The following is a 19,878-nucleotide window of genomic DNA, read 5'->3' as shown; positions in this document are numbered from 1 at the left end:
TCTCAGACTTAACAGAGTCAATTCTAGAGGACTTGAGTTAAAAACTGTGTTTCTAGGCCCTTTAATTTTCGCATTAAATGATTGTCATTAAGAACCTTAAGGATAGTAATCTCAAGCACATTTTAGTTCAATTCAAGTTTCCCTTCACTTTTATAAACTGCTGCATTTATTTATTAACATCATCATCACAACTCACATGGTTTATGATATCTTGTTATGATTTTCAAATATTTAAGAATCATTTTATTCATCTGAAAAGTTCAATAGTCCCATGTAATACATGTGTGGCTTAATGGTTCTCAGGGAGTTTACAACCGAGAGAAAAAGAAAAAAAAATTCAAATGAATTGATTGAAATTTATTTGTGAGCGAGGATTTATATTAGAGGCTTATATGAAAGAAAGCTCATTTTGACTCTTGAGTACCCCAAGGTGTTTGTGAAAGAGTCATGTAACCAATCCCAGTATTTGGGCTGTGTTGAGTTTGTTTCCATATAGGAGCTGTTGGTAATTACTCCAGCTCTTAAGGTACACTACCATTCATTTGTAAATTTGTGTATAATTGTATAATTTCTTTTAACTTTTATGACCTCCAAAAGAAGCTTACTTCTTTTCTGACCTAAAAAGAAATTTACTTGCTTTCAAGGTTGTGTTGTGTTGAATTCATATTAATGTCTTGCAGGCTGGCTGTTGAGGCTAACCTTCCTTCGGTGCAGCTAACTGCGCTAGAAAATATGCACTATAGTCACATGGTAAGATTTGACAATGTCGTATAGGCCAGGTAATTTGTGCGAGCCCCTTACCCAAATAGGGTGAAGTGGAGTTCTTGATATGGAAAATAATTATCGAGTGGTTTATGTATTAGATTTTTTGTTGCATCATTATTTGGATGGAGTTTTCTTTAAGTTTTTTCTTTTTAAAGGTAGATAACTCTTTGTAGGAGATTGCAGCTTCGTATTGAAGAATTGAAGAAATCAGATCATAAAGATCTTGAAAAAGTGAATGTGTCGGAGGATCGCTGCTCTGAATCTGATACAGAAGGGAGTGGTCATCTGTCTGATCTTACGTATAATGCATGCTGTTCTTCAGAGATTAGAAAATCTAGTTCCAGCAGATCAGTCTTTATCCAGTGTGGAAAAGTTAAACGATGATGAACCTTTAATTTCTCTCAAATGTTCCACCAAAGCTTCAGTCAAGGTGAAATCCACTCCTTTAGGAAAACAAAATATCACCTTCCAGACTAATGTTTCATCAAAAATTTGTCTAAGACAAATACCAATGAGCAGACAGTCATTGGGCATAAACGCATTCGTGTGGTCCTTTCTGATGATGAAGATGAAATGCAAGATGAGGTACTGCTCAAAAAGTTTTATCCTTAAAGAGTTTGGCACCATTGTGTTTTACTGCTCTCTCTCTCTCTCTCTCTCTCTCTCTCTCTCTCTGTCATGTTAAAATCTGTTTTCTTCAAAACTTCTTGTGATCCTACTGCATTTTCAGGGCTGCTTTCAATAATAAAGAATATAAAATGGGGTGAGAGTTATAGAATCCCTGGAAACATTTGAAACGCTTAAGCAGCATATGGGAAAAGTCTTGGTTGAAGCTCTCATTGATGGTATGTTATACTCCAACAGTTTGAAGCTCATTTCATATGCTCTAATCTTCATTTAAATGACATGTCTATTTGAACTTTTCTTTTATTTTACTATGTACTATGTTCTATTTAGTGAAAAAATGTTTGGTTGTTGTTATTGTTGTTGTACTATGTCCTATTCTGTTTTGTTGGAAATGTGACTCTCATTCAAAATACAGGACGACATTTAAGATTTAACTGATTGAAGGCACTATTCAACAACAACAACAAAACTTTTTCCCATTAAGTTGTATCGGTTATATGAATCATAAAACGCCATTATCACCCAATTACATCATATATGGCTGGTCACTCTCCACCAATAGGGCTAGCCACCCTCCTATAAATACTCATTTTCATCCAACTAGAATGCTAAGTCATTTGTTACCAACAAACTCCTAAACACAATCTTTTTAGAATTCTAATTTTGTCATAGGAGATTTTTCGGCCATAGCCTCCTCATTCATCGTGAGCTCATGAGGTTTTTGATCTTAATCTTAAGTATTATTATTTTGCATTTTCGTCAAAGAAAAAGATGACGAAAATTTACATCCACACTACATGTACTAGAGAAATAATACAAATATATAATAAATATAGCATTACTTCTTGCGATTAAGAAAATTTGTTATCCCTCCGTAAAATGTTGTCCAAAAAGTGGCTCTCCATGTAATTTTACTGTTTTATACTGGCATTTTCTTTACATCTGTGCAATGATAAATAAAATTAAAATATTTTCTCCTTTTGGTGGTACCTTTCATTGACGGACTTGGATTGTCTGCCCTCCCATTTCAGTGCCCTCCTCGTGCCCTCCTGTTTGTGTGGTCACGGTTAAGCCACGTCAACATTTTATATTATTATATCTTTTTGTTTTATTATTTTTATAAAAAAATAATATAAAATATTGATGTGGCTTAACCGTGACCACACAAAACAGGAGGGCACAGGGAGGGCACCAAAATAGGAGGGCAGACAATCCAAGTCCTTCATTGACTCCATCATCCCTTGCCTAGTTACATAGCTTCTGGAGTTTGACTCCGTCCTCACTTGACTTTGGCACATATTTTCCATACCAGAAATAATATCAAACTTGTACGTGGCTTCTTCGGATTGGCCGGTGTACAAGAAATTCAAATATCATTTTTTGGTCGAAATTCAAATATGAACGACGGAAAAATGAGAAAAGAAACATAGCAAAAAAAAGAGAGGCTACTGTTTCGTATAATTGAAATTTGAATATTTCAAAGGGCCTACATTTCAAGATTTGGAAGTTGGAACAAATTATATATTAAAACGAAACAAGAGACCTGACTCCTATTCCTTGTACTAATTCCCCATTCCATCTGGTGCTCCAATCTCTTTGCTGAGATTTTTCCTCCAACATCCATCATGCATTTCTTTCTGCTCCAATCGTTGTTTCCATTTCTTTTGATCGCTTCCTTCCTTTCGATCAACGTCGAGTTAAGTCTATGCCAGAATCAACAATTCACAAACTGCAGCAGCAATATCACTTGTGGTAGCGTCGGAGGCATATCCTATCCCTTTTGGGGGGTAAACCGAGCTAGTTACTGTGGTCAACCCGGATTTGAGGTCCAATGCCTAGACAACGTCCCTGTGTTCAACATGACGGGTGCGAGCTATAGAATTCTGCAAATGAACACTACAACAAATTCTCGGACCGTTAAGGTTGCTAGGCAGGATTACTGGGGTAGTATCTGTAATCCGACTTTCGTCAACACCACCCTCAACTTCTCTCTGTTTGATTATGTTTCTAGTTATACAAACATGACGTTTTACTACCAATGCCCTACCACCATAGCGGTTCCTAGTACGGTGCCCTGCAACATAAGCAATACAGCTGCGAGCCTTGTTTACTATTTGACACGTCTTGGTCAGGCATCTTCTGTGAGCTGTACACATGAGGTTATTGTTCCCGTTTATACAAAAGCTGCTCTTGCTGTAGAGGCCGGTCAAATAACTGTGATCAGCGATGCGGTGGACGGGGGTTTCTCACTGCAAGTGAAGATTGACAACGATCAATGCAACAAATGTTTGGAATCAGGAGGACAGTGTGGGCTTAAAACTACTAATTCTGGATTCAGTTGCTTTTGCGCAGATCAAGCCTATGCATCCATATGTAATGGAACTAGTAATTCAAGTCAAAACGGAGGTATGTCTGTCCCTTGTCATTCTCATATAAATTACACATTTGGAACTCCTAGCTTGCTTTTTGTTTTAAATGATTAGTCGTAAAATGTGAGCTTATCTGGTCCCATGCTAAAATTAGGAAGCAGCGGGAAGGAATCTAAACCGAGATCCCCTCTCGCATCTCTGCTCTGCTTCTCCCCTCTCATCTACCATTTACAAACCTATATCCCGCAAAAATCGAAACAAAAAAGGCAAAAAAGGCAAATAATTCTACGATCTTTCCATTTTCATAACCAGATCCAAACCCAAAATTTGAAACAAAAAAGCAAAAGGAAAACTACAAAATCGCTGTGCGTTTCATTACTCACAGCAGTTGCCAAATCACACATGCACAACAGTCTATCTAATCACCCATGCACTCCAGACTTCCTGATCGCAGACCTTCGCCGTTGATGCCTGAGAAGCAGGCCCGATGAATACCCAGATGACCCAGACTCTGATCTGGGTTCTGATTTGCCAATTGGGCCCTAAAAAAATTAGAAAAAAAAAGGGGAGATGAACGGAGAAAAATAGGAAGAAAATGATGGAGATGAAGAGTTAGAGGGACGAAGAAAAAAAAGGGATTAGGATGGAGAAAAATTGGGAAGAAACAGAGGGAGAGGAGAGAAATAGAGGCCGAGGAAAGAGCAATATTACGAAGGATGAGGGAGATGAACGGAAAAGAAGCAGTAGGGGACTAGCGAGGTTTCTAGAATGGGAAAAAATGAATAAAAGTAAGAATAAAATATTAATAAATATTAATAAAATATTATTAATAATTAATATAATATTAGATTTTGTTATCATTATATTGGTTAGTCCAATACTACACCAAACGCTTCACTAATTCAATCTAGTTTAAACTAGTCTAACTTAATAATTGAAATTAGTCAAGTCCGAGATAATCTATTACAACAAACCCACCCCTAAAGATTGTTCATGTTTTGGTCAGCTTGGGTTGATGTATAACTGCTCTCTCCCATCATGTAGCAACGGTAATATTCCCTCTCATTTTTGTGTGAGCTGATGAATGAATCACCGTCGCGTTTTCTTCTCAGATTGTCTCTGCAATTTTTTTCCATTCCCAGAATTCCAAAACATAAACTCTAACAGTTTGAGCCTTTGTTGGTGCCTTTCTACTCAACCCTTTTTGTTGCTCTTCTCACGTTGCAAAATTTTTCTTTTAAATTCCAGTTTTACATATTACAAGTAGTGAAATAAAAGTTTCTGCATGCATACATGTCAAACAGTGTATTGTTGTCGAAATATACACATGACCTACCATACAACTATATCCATTCCACCGACAACGTGTCAGTCTCTGTGGACTTTGATGATTGTAATCTAAGTGCAGAGCGGTTTAGGTATACAAATCCAAGATTAAGCCAATTTTTCTATTAAGGTGGCTGATCTGTTAGCTATAGAGTAATGATATTTATATTATGTTTTTATATTATATTTCTATATTATCTTAAGTAACATTTAATCTGAACAATCACATTATTTAAAAAATTTACAAAACTTAAAGAAATGAAGTGGAATTGTGCATCATAAAACAAAAATGTCTAAGTGAAGTGGAATGTACCATTAACGTGCACGTGGTGCAACAATCACCGTTCACCCCATAAAGTATGCATGTCAATAAAAAGTAAATCAGTCAATTCCTTCCTTCATTTTCCAAATAAATAACTCAGTTTCTTGCTGACTAGTACAAGGCCGTAAGCTCATACGGCACAGTCAGCTTTTCACTGATAGAGGGGTGGTTTGGAAGTGAGATACTTAAAAAAAAAAACATTTATGAAAAAAAGTTGTGAAAATTTTAGGTGTTTGATAAACTGAAAAAAAAAAAACTTTATTTTGAAAGCTGCTGTGAGAATAAGCTGAAATCAAAGGAAAAAGCTGAAGCTGCTATTTGCAGCTTTGGAAAACTAGTTTTTTTTTTCAAAGCACACGGAGCTACAGGCTCCTTTAATGAAAAGACCCATTATCAGACTGCTTTTTTTTTTTCCAAAAACACTTTTACAAAAAAGTTTACCAAACACTTTGCTGATTTATTTCACAACCGCTTATTCTCACAACACAGCACAACAGTTTTTTTTCAAAGCACAACAATAACAAACCAGCCCTGAGTTCCATATTGGGCCCATGAGCAAGGAAGATGATGGTAACGATGTTTATGCATTGTTCACGCTATATTTTAAAAGGAAAAGTGATTTTCTTACATTTTTTTTTCTTCTATGCTATGCTAAATATTTTTTTATTTTCTGTTCATAAACTACTAATCTAACTATGAACGCTTTTAAATTTTATCTTATTTCTTAGAAAGTAAGAAATTTCCACACACCATTTTTTTAAAGTGCGTTATTTATTTCCACACATCATTTTTTCCAAGTGCGTTTTTCTAAGTTAAATCCCCTTCTTTGTTTTCTTAAACTAGTGCCGTAACCATGCTCACTACCAAGTAACTTTCTCACTCTTATTGTGGGAGCTCACAATTCCAACCAATTTCTTTCATATTCCATGACAAAACCCATGTGGCTTTCCGTGGTACACGAAACTTCAAATTGGGTGCCCTCTTTTTTCTGATTTCTTAACATCATCTCCAAGTTATGCTTTTCGATTTGGTAACCAATTATCTCTTCATAATAGTCAAAGATGGGGCCATATGAATGATAGATAAAACTAGTTTTAGGGTTTCAAACTATTTTTTGATATGTTTTTCTTCTGTAGGAGGCAATACATATAAACATAGGGTGAGAGTTATCACGCCTAAATTTTTATTTTTTATTTTCTATAAACAAAAATAGTAATGCAAAATGAGGTAATTAAGGTCCTTATTAGTTATCTTATAAATAGACAAATTTGTAATTAAAAATTTCATAAAAAAATAAGACATTGGAATGGAAATAATAGCTCTCTTAAAATATTTTCTCCTTTTGGTGGTGACTCCATGATCCCTCGACTTTGCTACATAGCTTCTGGAGTTGACTCCGTCGTCCCTTGACTTTGCTACATAATTTCCATACCAGAAATAATATTAAACTTGTACGTGGCTTCTTCGGATTGGCCGGTGTACAAGAAATTCAAATATCATTTTTTGGTCGAAATTCAAATATGAATGACAGAAAAATGAGAAAAAAAAACATTGCCGAAAAAAGAGAGGCTACTGTTTCGTATCTTTGAATATTTCAAAGGGCCTACATTTCAAGATTTGGAAGTTGGAACAAACTATATATTAAAACGAAAGATAGGGACTGACTCTTAGGGCTGGTTTGATATTGTTGTGCTTTGAAAAAAACTGCTGTAAGAATAAGCGGATATGCTGTGAGAATAAGCGGCTGTGAAATAAATCAGCAGAATGTTTGGTAAATTTTTTTGTAAAAGTGCTTTTGAAAAAAAAAAAACAGTCTAATGGTAGATCTTTTCATTAAAAGAACACTAGCTCTGTGTGCTTAAAAAAAAAAAAAAAGAAGAGTTTTCAAAGCTGCAAATAGTAGCATTAGTATTTTTCTTTGGAAGTTGGAACAAATTATATTTTAAAACGAAACAAAGAGATCTGACTCTTACTCCTTTTACTAATTCCCCATTCCTGCTCCAATCTCTTTGCTGAGATTTTTCCTACAACATCCATCATGCATTTCTTTCTGCTCCAATCGTTGTATCCATTTCTTTTGATCGCTTCCTTTATTTCGATCAACGTCGAGTTAAGTCTATGCCAGAATGATCTGTTCACAAACTGCAGCAGCGATATCAATTGTGGTGGCGCTACTCCTTTTATGGTGTAAGCAGAGCTAATTACTGTGATCAAATTAAAAGGTCTGAGCTTTAGAATTCTTGAAATGAATTCTACTACTACTCCTCGGACTGTTAAGGTTGCTAGGCAGGATTACTGGGGTACTATCTGTCCTCCGACTTTCGTCAACACCACCCTCAACTTTTCTCTGTTTGATTATGACTCTGGTTATACAAACATGACGTTTTACTACCAATGCAATACCAGCATAAGGCTTCCAACTGCGCAGTCCTGCAACATACACAATACAGTGAGCCCTGTTTTCTATGCGGCACGTTCAATGGTTGTGCAGACATCTTCTGCGGCACGTTCAATAACTTTCTCACTCTTATTGTGGGCGCTCACAATTCCATCCAATTTCTTTCATATTACCGTGACAAAACCCATGTGGCTTTCCATGGGAAACGAAACTTCAAAGTGGGTGCCCTCTTTTTTCTGATTTCTTAGTATCATCTCCAAGTTCTTTTCGATTTGGTAACCAATTATCTCTTCATAATATTCAAAGCTGGGGGCATATGAAAGATGAGTTCTGTTTTTATTCTAAAAAACAAATAAAGCTTCAGAAGAGGTAGACCCAAAAGTGACGGTGCTGTACAGGGACAATGGACAATGGAAACTTTGTTGTCAAAGATGATATAGGAGCTGATCAATTGTTATAGCAGAGCTTTGATCACCTTTGTGATACCCTGCTACGAAGCCAGCTCCTGGGATACGGTATTAATTCTGGAACGAGGACTGCCATGACTTCCTGGAAAAGTGAAAGCGATCCGTCAACTGGGATATTCTTGCTTGGAATTTCCCAAGAGACGCCGTCACAAATATTCACCAATCTGCAACTGCAAGTGCTTGAAAGGGTTCGTACCCAAGTCAGACGGGAAATGGAGCAGTGGAAACTGGATGGGAGGGTGTGTGAGGAAAACCAAATTGTTTTGTGAAAGATACACAAATATGTCAATTCACATTGAGAGGAAAAGAAGATGATGATGGGTTTCTGAAGCTGGTACGGTTCAAAGTACCAGATTCTCATGAGTTTGTGTCTTTGGATTCTGACAGCACATCCGCCGACTGCAAGACAGTGCGCCTAAATAATTGTTCTTACAAAGCGTATGCACTTGTTTATAAAATAGGGGGCTTAATCTGGTCCAAACACCTCACTCATATGCAGGAGTTTCCCTCTGATGGCGTAGATGTTTATATTCACCAAGCATGCACAGAACTAGCATATGAACTAATGATACTAGTGCTTGATGCCTTTTTTTTTTGGGTTCAAAACAACTCTATTTATCAAGCAGTAACTTTTCTTTTCCTATATATCTCATGCTTGTTTTTGTATTGTAAATTTTACAGGTAAAGGAAAGCCAATAAAGTTAATTGCGAGCCTTACGGTTGTTTATTTTATCGGTGTATTGGGTGCCACAGTGTTCGGTTTCTGCAGGATGAGAGCTAAGCAAAAAGGTAATTAAGTGAAAGAGATCGAGGTGTTGGATTAATATAATGCATTAGCAGATTATCTCTCAAAACTTTGTAAGTTGTTTTGCTTTGATTCAGTGTTCGATGTGTATATTTGCAAAATCAGGACACATCAAATTAACAAGGAAACACATCAAAATAACAAGGGACACCCTTCAAGAATATATAGGTGGAAAACATGATCTGTCTGAGTTAATGATCTATGATTTTGATAGCATATTAGTTGCTACGGACAATTTCAGCATAGAAAACAAACTCGGGCAAGGAGGCTTTGGTCCAGTTTATTGGGTAATTATTATTATTTTTATGATAGGTACAGAGAGATAGACATGAATGCAATGATTTATTTGTCGACTTTGCGTAGGGTAAGCTAGCAGAAGGGAAGGAAATAGCAGTAAAAAGATTGTCCAGTACCTCAGGGCAAGGTGTAGTGGAGTTCAAGAATGAAATGTTATTGATCTCCAATCTCCAACACAAAAATCTTGTCAGAATCATGGGTTGCTGCGTTAAAGAGGATGAGAAGTTACTGATTTATGAGTTCATGCCAAACAAAAGCTTGGATACTTTTCTTTTCGGTTAGTTTCAATGCACTTTACTGCAATTTCTTATCTTTAGATTCTAATCGGTGGATTGATCGATTATTTGATGATCAGATTCGACGAGAAGAGCAGTGCTTGATTGGGGTACACGTTTTAATATTATTCAAGGTGTTGCCAGAGGGCTTGTTTATCTCCATCACGATTCGTATTTGAAGGTAATACATAGAGACCTAAAAGTGAGCAACATTCTTTTGGATGAGAAAATGAACCCAAAAATTTCAGATTTTGGATTGGCACGTTCAGTTGAAGGGACACAGAATTTAGAAAATACTCAGAGAGTTGCCGGAACGCGGTAAGATTCATGCCTTTCTATATATTGTTGAACATGTCATTCGCAACCAAAAGTTCTAATGGTTAGCATTGCATCATGAAATCTTAACCGACTCCTCCTGTTTGGATAAAAACTGCTAATTAGTTGCATCGATCACATTACATAAGTATTTTTTGGTAACATTGTTCTTAAAAGGAAGAAACCAAACACTTATGTCAGCTACATATATACTAATGAGTTTCATGTTCGCACAGTGGATATATGTCTCCGGAGTATGCCATGGGTGGAATATTTTCTCAAAAATCTGATGTCTACAGCTTTGGGGTCTTGATATTGGAGATTATCAGCAGCAAGAAGAATACCGCCTTCTATATCTATGATCGACAGCTAGGCTTACTAGCCTATGCATGGCAGCTATGGAAGGAAGGCAGGGAATTGGAGTTGGTAGATGAAATGCTGGCGGCTGAATCAGATTCGGCTTCAGAAGTAATGAAATGTGTGCATATTGGGCTGCTTTGTGTACAGGACAATGCGATGGATAGGCCGAGCATGCAGGATGTAGTTTTTATGCTAAATGGTTCCACAACTGTAATTGGTGGTGCACAACCTAAGCAGCCTCTATTCACTATCCAAAACACAGTCTCTCATCCTCAACCACAGCCTTCGAATACTTTCCTCACAAATGAAGCTACAATGACATTGATTGAAGGACGCTAGATGTATGCACCTGACAGTGGTGGAGGTTGGCCAATCCTGCTTGCTTATGCGGCATATCTGTAATGCCCCTTATGTTTGTGACCGGAGACAGACTATTTCCTAGATGTTTTTGAGGCACCCTTCTGGACCTATATATATTTCCATTGTGGATGGATTTTTTGAATGCAATTTCTACTCAGATACAACAACAACAACAACAAAGCCTTTTCCCACTAAGTGGGGTCGGCTATATGAATCCTAGAACGTCATTGCGCTCGGTTTTGTGTCATGTCCTCCGTTAGATCCAAGTACTCTAAGTCTTTTCTTAGAGTCTTTTCCAAAGTTTTCCTAGGTCTTCCTCTACCCCTTCGGCCCTGAACCTCTGTCCCGTAGTCACATCTTCGAACCGGAGCGTCAGTCGGCCTTCTTTGCACATGTCCAAATCACCGGAGCTGATTTTCTCTCATCTTTCCTACAATTTCGGCTACTCCTACTTTACCTCGGATATCCTCATTCCCAATCTTATCCTTTCTCGTGTGCCCACACATCCCACGAAGCATCCTCATCTCCGCTACACCCATTTTGTGTACGTGTTGATGCTTCACCGCCCAACATTCTGTGCCATACAACATCGCTGGCCTTATTGCCGTCCTATAAAATTTTCCCTTGAGCTTCAGTGGCCTACGACGGTCACACAACACGCCGGATGCACTCTTACACTTCATCAATCCAGCTCGTATTCTATGGTTGAGATCTCCATCTAATTCTCCGTTCTCTTGCAAGATAGATCATAGGTAGCGAAAACGGTCGCTTTTTGTGATCTTCGCTAGATTGCTCCAGTCATTAGTGTGGATAAGTATATAAATGGATAGAGATAGGAAAGCAAACACAAGATGTACGTGGTTCACCCAGATTGGCTACGTCCACGGAATAGAAGAGTTCTCATTAATTGTGAAGGGTTTACACAAGTACATAGGTTCAAGCTCTCCTTTAGTGAGTACAAGTGAATGATTTAGTACAAATGACATTAGGAAATATTGTGGGAGAATGATCTCGTAATCACGAAACTTCTAAATATCGGAGTGTGGTGTCGTCTTGACTTGCCTTATCTGTCTCATAGGTAGATGTGGCATCTTCTCTGGAAGTACTCTTCCTCCATCCAGGGGTGGTATCTTTAACTGGTGGAGATGCACAAGGTAATGTATCAATTTCACTTGAAGCTTACTTGTAGTTTCAGGCTTGGTCAAGCGCGATACAAACCATGTAGTAGGAGTCCCCCAAGTTGCCGAGCTAGGGGGTCTGCTGAAAGAGGTGACAGACAAGGTAAGCAATCAGAGCTCCGACTGATTGTTCACCTTCTCCCCATCTTGCAGCAGCATGAAGGATAAAGAGAAGAAAAATTAGAAGAGATGATATGAGATACTTTTGCTTTTGAAGAAGTAACTTTCCACAGGCTTATTCTTGAACTGAGCTGGAGGGTTTTCTGGTTTCCTCCAGAATATAAGGCCGACTGAAGAATTTGAGGGTCAAAACAAGTCCATCAAATCTAGAGTACGTTCCACCCTGCTGATATGGGATACTTTTGCTTTTGACAGAGTAATGGATGTATCGGCACGTGTGCTGTTACGCTTGTCTCCACATGCTTCCTTGTATCCTTCGCACTTGCCCTATCTGTTCCTCAAGCAGATGTGGAATCTTCCCTGGAAACATAAGATGTTGAAGATGAGTACTCGAGAGCAATGTCAGGTAAGTAATCAGGTAAGGGGTTCCAGGCAGTCAGTTCCTGGCTGGAAGCTTGATTCCAAGTGTTGACTGATTGCTCTCTTTCTCCTTGTCTTGCAGGTAAAAACAAGGCCAAAGGAAAAGACAGGGAAAAAGCATGATATGGGATACTCTTGCTTTTAACCCTGATGATATGAGATATTCTTGCTCTAGTATAGCTTGTTTGCAGAGGTATTATCGGGGGGAAAGAAAGCTGAATATTTCGAAAGGCTTCGTTGGGAGTGCTCTCTCAGATATGATGAAGGGTTGAGCATTTTTGCAGGTCTGCCTGTCCGTTGGGGATGGAGGTCGACATATATAGGAGTCTCCCTAACAACAAGTAGTAATGCTATTCCTTTACCCTGCTTGGTCATAGCACGGTAGTGGGAGCTGCTAGTTTTACATGTTTTAACTCTGTCAGAGCACTTTGAAAAAGTGGTCTGTGGTATCTGGCTCTCGAGATTCGGAGAACGAAGCCTCTTCGATTTTTGAGAAAGCAATCATGCTGGGGGTCTGGCTCTCGAGATTCGGATAGCAGTGTCTCTTCGATTTTTGAGAAAGTAATCATGTTGGGAGTCTGGCTCTCGAGATTCGGAGGGCGGTGCCTCTTCGATTTTGGAGCAAGCAATCCTGTTGGGAGTGTTGTCTCGAATGTGAGTAAAGATTGGGCATGTTTGCTAGTCTACCTTGCCACGAAGCACAAAGGTTGACACATAGGGACTTTCCAATTATCCAGCAATGGTACTGTTCCTTTACCCTCTCTTCGCTTTTGAGAAAGTAGTCATGTTGGGAGTCTGGCTCTCGAGATTCGGAGGACGGTGCCTCTTCGATTTTGGAGCAAGCAATCTTGTTGGGAGTGTTTTCTCGAATGTGAGTAAAGGTTGGGCATGTTTGCTAGTCTACCTTGCCACGAAGCACAGAGGTTGACACACAGGGACTTTCCAATTATCCAGCAGTGGTACTGTTCCTTTACCCTTGTGGGTAATAATATGGTAGCTAGACCTTCAAAATTTATGTGTCTAAACTTTGCTAGTGCTGTTTCTTTGCTATTCTTTTACCTTTCTTGGTCAGAGCGATGTAGTGGGAGCTGCAAGCTTCACGTGCTCAACTTTGGCAGAGAACTTTGGCAAAGTTATCTGTGGTACCCATGAGCTATTGTTGCGTGTGGGAAGTGGGTGATTGAACAGTAAGATTCATGTGCTTTCTACTTCACCAGAAGTCTTCGACAGAATGCCCATAATTTCTGCAAAGCTGAGTGTGCGTGTGACAGGTGCTGACAAGGCTAGAAAAGTAGGTGCCTCTTCGATTTCTGAGATCGGCCCTCGTGGTCTCTGAGCAGCCCAGCTTTTGAGAAAGCGAGCGCCTCTTCAATTGATTCGGAGAACGATGCCTCATCGATTTTTGAGAAAGAAATCATGTTGGGGGTCTGGCTCTCGAAGATTCGGGGAGCAGTGTCTCTTCGATTTTTGAGAAAGTAATCATGTTGGGAGTCTGGCTCTCGAGATTCGGAGGGCGGCGCCTCTTCGATTTTGGAGCAAGCAATCTTGTTGGGAGTGTTTTCTCGAATGTGAGTAAAGGTTGGGCATGTTTGCTAGTCTACCTTGCCACGAAGCACAGAGGTTGACACATAGGGACTTTCCAATTATCCAGCAATGGTACTGTTCCTTTACCCTCTCTTCGATTTTTAAGAAAGTAGTCATGTTGGGAGTCTGGTTCTCGAGATTCGGAGGACGGTGCCTCTTCGATTTTGGAGCAAGCAATCTTATTGGGAGTGTTTTCTCGAATGTGAGTAAAGGTTGGGCATGTTTGCTAGTCTACCTTGCCACGAAGCACAGAGGTTGACACATAGGGACTTTCCAATTATCCAGCAATGGTACTGTTCCTTTACCCTCTCTTCGATTTTTAAGAAAGTAGTCATGTTGGAAGTCTGGCTCTCGAGATTCGGAGGACGGTGCCTCTTCGATTTTGGAGCAAGCAATCTTATTGGGAGTGTTTTCTCGAATGTGAGTAAAGGTTGGGCATGTTTGCTAGTCTACCTTGCCACGAAGCACAGAGGTTGACACACAGGGACTTTCCAATTATCCAACAGTGGTACTGTTCCTTTACCCTTGTGGGTAATAATATGGTAGCTAGACCTTCAAAATTTATGGGTCTAAACTTTGTTAATGCTGTTTCTTTGCTATTCTTTTACCCTTCTTGGTCAGAGCGATGTAGTGGGAGCTGCAAGCTTCACGTGCTCAACTTTGGCAGAGAACTTTGGCAAAGTTATATGTGGTACCCATGAGCTATTGTTGCGTGTGGGAAGTGGGTGATTGAACAGTAAGATTCATGTGTTTTCTACTTCCCCAGAAGTCTTCGACAGAATGCCCATAATTTCCGCAAAGCTGAGTGTGCGTGTGACAAGTGCTGACAAGGCTGGAAAAGTAGGTGCCTCTTCGATTTCTGAGATCGGCCCTGGTGGTCTCTGGGGAGCCCAGCTTTTGAGAAAGCGAGCGCCTCTTCGATTTCTGAGATCGGCCTTCTTGGTCTTTGAGTAGCCCAACTTTTGAGAAAGCAAACGCCTCTTCGATTTCTAAGATCAACCCTCGTGATCTCTAAGCAGCCCAGCTTTTGAGAAAGCAAACGCCTCTTCGATTTCTGAGCAGGCGCCTCTTCGATTTCTGAAGCTCCGTCGAGTGCAGATTTTTATAGGGGCTGGCATTAAGTTCCAAAGCACACTTGAATCTCCACCAGTAGAAGCTTCATTCTTGCACTTCTAAGATCTTGATTTGTCCGACCTCTTCTCTCTTCAACACCTTTGAAAATGTCTGGCCCCTCCGACCGTCGTTTTGACTTGAACCTTGTTGAAGAGGCAGCCCCGCCTTCTCCAGACAACATATGGCGCCCATCCTTCGTCTCCTCTACTGGTCCTCTTACCGTTGGGGATTCCGTGATGAAGAATGATATGACCGCTGCGGTGGTGGCCAGGAACCTTCTCACTCCCAAAGATAACAGACTACTTTCCAAACGGTCTGATGAGTTAGCTGTTAAGGATTCGCTGGCTCTCAGTGTTCAGTGTGCAGGTTCTGTGTCTAATATGGCCCAACGCCTATTTGCGCGAACCCGCCAAGTTGAATCATTGGCGGCTGAAGTGATGAGTCTCAAACAGGAGATTAGAGGGCTCAAGCATGAGAATAAACAGTTGCACCGGCTCGCACATGACTATGCTACAAACATGAAGAGGAAGCTTGACCAGATGAAGGAAACTGATGGTCAGGTTTTACTTGATCATCAGAGATTTGTGGGTTTGTTCCAAAGGCATTTATTGCCTTTGTCTTCTGGGGCTGTACCGCGTAATGAAGCTCCGAATGATCAACCTTTGATGCCTCCTCCTTCTAGGGTTCTGTCCAGTACTGAGGCTCCAAATGATCCCCCTCCGGTGCCTTCTCTTTCTGGGGCTGTACCGACTGCTGAGACTTCTCCTAAGCAACCTTTGTGAAGGCTCCCTCTTGTGTGTTTATTTTGACTCATGTATATGTACATATTTGTAGCTTATCGGGGATATCAATAAATAAGCTTTCCTTCATTTCAACGAATTGTGTTAAATACACCAAAGCCTTCTTCGCTAAGTTCTTTGAATTTTCTTTTGTTGAAGCTTGTATGTTGAAGCTTTCTGAGTGGAGCATGTAGGTTGGGGTAGTGTTCCCTTAATTTCCCGAGTGAGGAAAACTTCTCGGTTGGAGACTTGGAAAATCCAAGTCACTGAGTGGGATCGGCTATATGAATCTTAGAACGCCATTGTGCTCGATCCTGTGTCATGTCCTTCGTTAGATCCAAGTACTCTAAGTCTTTTCTTAGAGTCTCTTCCAAAGTTTTCCTAGGTCTTCCTCTACCCCTTCGGCCCTGAACCTCTGTCCCATAGTCGCATCTTCTAATCGGAGCGTCAGTAGGCCTTCTTTGCACATGTCCAAACCATCGTAACCGATTTTCTCTCATCTTTCCTTCAATTTCGGCTACTCCTACTTTACCCCGGATATCCTCATTCCTAATCTTATCCTTTCTCGTGTGCCCACACATCCAACGAAGCATCCTCATCTCCGCTACACCCATTTTGTGTACGTGTTGATGTTTCACCGCCCAACATTCTATGCCATACAGCATCGTCGGCCTTATTGCCGTCCTATAAAATTTTCCCTTGAGCTTCAGTGGCATACGGCGGTCACACAACACGCCGGATGCACTCTTCCACTTCATCCATCCAGCTTGTATTCTATGGTTGAGATCTCCATCTAATTCTCCGTTCTTTTGCAAGATAGATCCTAGGTAACGAAAACGGTCGCTCTTTGGTATTTCTTGATCTCCGATCCTCACCCCTAACTCGTTTTGGCCTCCATTTGCACTGAACTTGCACTCCATATATTCTGTCTTTGATCGGCTTAAGCGAAGACCTTTAGATTCCAACACTTCTCTCCAAAGGTTAAGCTTTGCATTTACCCCTTCCTGAGTTTCATCTATCAACACTATATCGTCTGCGAAAAGCATACACCAAGGAATATCATCTTGAATATGTCCTGTTAACTCATCCATTACCAACGCAAAAAGGTAAGGACTTAAGGATGAGCCTTGATGTAATCCTACAGTTATGGGAAAGCTTTCGGTTTGTCCTTCATGAGTTCTTACGGCAGTCTTTGCTCCTTCATACATATCCTTTATAGCTTGGATATATGCTACTCGTACTCCTTTCTTCTCTAAAATCCTCCAAAGAATGTCTCTTGGGACCCTATCATACGCTTTTTCCAAATCTATAAAGACCATGTGTAAATCCTTTTTCCCATCTCTATATCTTTCCATCAATCTTCGTAAGAGATAGATTGCCTCCATGGTTGAGCGCCCTGGCATGAACCCAAATTGGTTGTCCGAAACCCGTGTCTCTTGCCTCAATCTATGCTCAATGACTCTCTCCCAGAGCTTCATTGTATGACTCATTAGCTTAATACCCCTATAGTTCATGCAATTTTGTATGTCGCCCTTATTCTTGTAGATAGGCACCAAAGTGCTCGTTCGCCACTCATTTGGCATCTTCTTCGTTTTCAAAATCCTATTGAAAAGGTCAGTGAGCCATGTTATACCTGTCTCTCCCAAAAGTTTCCACACTTCGATTGGTATATTGTCTGGGCCTATTGCTTTTTTATGCTTCATCTTCTTCAAAGCTACAACCACTTCTTCCTTCCGGATTCGACGATAAAAAGAGTAGTTTCTACACTCTTCTGAGTTACTCAACTCCCCTAAAGAAGCACTCATTTCATGTCCTTCATTGAAAAGATTATGAAAATAACCTCTCCATCTGTCTTTAACCGCGTTCTCTGTAGCAAGAACCTTTCCATCCTCATCCTTGATGCACCTCACTTGGTTTAGGTCCCTTGTCTTCTTTTCCCTTGCTCTAGATAGTTTATAGATATCCAACTCTCCTTCTTTGGTATCTAGTCGTTTATACATATCGTCGTAAGCCGCTAACTTAGCTTCTCTGACAGCTTTCTTCGCCTCTTGCTTCGCTTTTCTATACCTTTCACCATTTTCATCGGTCCTCTCCTTGTATAAGGCTTTACAACATTCCTTCTTAGCCTTCACCTTTGTTTGTACCTCCTCATTCCACCACCAAGATTCCTTTTGGTGTGGGGCAAAGCCCTTGGACTCTCCTAATACCTCTTTTGCTACTTTTCGGATACAACTAGCCATGGAATCCCACATTTGGCTAGCTTCCCCCTCTCTATCCCACACACATTGGGTGATTACCTTCTCTTTGAAAATGACTTGTTTTTCTTCTTTTAGATTCCACCATCTAGTCCTTGGGCACTTCCAAGTCTTGTTCTTTTGTCTTACTCTTTTGATATGTACATCCATCACCAACAAGCGATGTTGATTAGCCACGCTCTCTCCTGGTATAACTTTGCAATCCTTACAAGTTATACGATCCCCTTTCCTCATTAGAAGAAAATCTATTTGTGTTTTTGACGACCCACTCTTGTAGGTGATCACATGTTCTTCTCTCTTCTTAAAGAAGGTGTTGGCTAAGAAGAGATCATATGCCATTGCAAAATCCAAGATAGCTTCCCCATCCTCGTTTCTCTCCCCAAAACCATGGCCACCATGAAAACCTCCATAGTTGCCTGTCTCCCTGCCCACGTGTCCATTTAAATCTCCTCCTATAAATAACTTCTCCGTCTGAGCAATTCCTTGCACCAAGTCTCCAAGATCTTCCCAAAATTTCTCCTTCGAACTCGTATCCAACCCTACTTGAGGTGCGTACGCACTAATCACATTGATAAGTTCTTGTCCTATTACAATCTTGATTGCCATGATTCTATCTCCTACCCTCTTGACATCTACAACATCTTGTACCAAGGTCTTGTCCACGATGATGCCAACACCGTTTCTCGTTCTATTTGTGCCCGAATACCAAAGTTTAAACCCTGAGTTTTCTAGATCCTTTGCCTTACTACCAACCCACTTAGTTTCTTGTAGGCACATAATATTTATCCTTCTCCTCACCATAACTTCCACTACTTCCATAGATTTTCCCGTTAAGGTTCCTATATTCCACGTTCCTAAACGCATTTTGCTCTCTTGAACTCTACCCTTCTGTCCTAGCTTCTTCACCCTCCCCCGTCTAATAGGATCAAAGTACTTCTTTTGTGTGTCCCGGGTAAAGTTGATAGGAGCATATGCTCCCAAACAACTTTGAGTGGAGTCGTTCGAAAAGAAGTTTCTATGGCCCCCTTGCTCATTTAACACTGCATCCGGGTGCCGATGGAGATACAGCGACCCTTGCTCACTTATCACTGTGCTCGGGCCACACAGCGCGCCACTTACGGGTGACGCCCTAGCTTTAGCGCGATTTTGTTTTGGATTCATTTTCATAAGGATTCGACGTGATCATGGAGTGCCGGCTGTCGACTACCTGACGCCCTCCCCCTCCTCCTTTATCCGGGCTTGGGACCGGCCATGTAAGACATAGGCGGAGTTCAATTTCTACTCAGATAATTAAAAAAAAATGAGACTATAGTTATACTTTTTATTTGGAAGGAATTAGAGAGGATTAGCTATGAAGGAAATTCATCTCTTGTAATCCTACATTATCGAGAGATTGAAACTCATAAGTTTTCTTTATGATTAATTGATCTTCAACGTTTGTAGGCTAACATAATTTTTACCTTAATTTAGCGGTTTATCTATTTCAATTTAATTTTAGATATCAAAGAAGGCTTTAATATAGCGACCGTTGAGCTATGGTTGTTAGTGCAACAGCATGGTTGTCTAAACTATGGTTGTTAGGCCCTTTTTCAACTACTTAATTAAAAGTAAACAACCCTTATAGAGAGCCTTCTAAACCGTAGGTGATGGGTAGGTGGGGAGTTAGATGAACGGGCACGATCTAGTTTTTTAGGCCATTAAAATCTGTATGTCTTTTCTTGTTGGTAAGCCCTTACACGTAAA

The 19,878-nt window shown here is 40.1% G+C and overlaps 1 protein-coding gene across 1 annotated transcript; it reads left to right on the top strand.

The window, feature by feature from the left end:
* Positions 1-2,937: 2,937 nt before the first annotated feature.
* Positions 2,938-10,847, top strand: LOC103405757 (G-type lectin S-receptor-like serine/threonine-protein kinase At1g61500). Its single transcript, XM_008344778.4, has 6 exons — positions 2,938-3,798; positions 8,956-9,063; positions 9,185-9,366; positions 9,443-9,653; positions 9,732-9,969; positions 10,203-10,847. The coding sequence occupies exons 1-6, from the start codon at positions 3,018-3,020 to the stop codon at positions 10,663-10,665; spliced, it is 1,983 nt and encodes a 660-aa protein (XP_008343000.4). The 5' UTR covers positions 2,938-3,017; the 3' UTR covers positions 10,666-10,847.
* Positions 10,848-19,878: the final 9,031 nt, after the last annotated feature.

Source organism: Malus domestica, chromosome 17 (assembly GCF_042453785.1).
Source record: "Malus domestica chromosome 17, GDT2T_hap1".
NCBI lineage: Eukaryota > Viridiplantae > Streptophyta > Magnoliopsida > Rosales > Rosaceae > Malus > Malus domestica.
The sequence above is the reverse complement of the archived record's forward strand: the minus strand, read 5'-3'. Positions and strand labels throughout refer to the sequence as shown.

Bases quoted from the DNA above. Each gene is read 5' to 3' on its own strand.
- LOC103405757 (XM_008344778.4), top strand. From the start codon at position 3,018: ATGCATTTCTTTCTGCTCCAATCGTTGTTTCCATTTCTTTTGATCGCT. The intron at 3,799-8,955 runs GTATGTCTGTCC...TAAATTTTACAG, and splicing joins TAATTCAAGTCAAAACGGAG to GTAAAGGAAAGCCAATAAAG. The intron at 9,970-10,202 runs GTAAGATTCATG...ATGTTCGCACAG, and splicing joins CAGAGAGTTGCCGGAACGCG to TGGATATATGTCTCCGGAGT.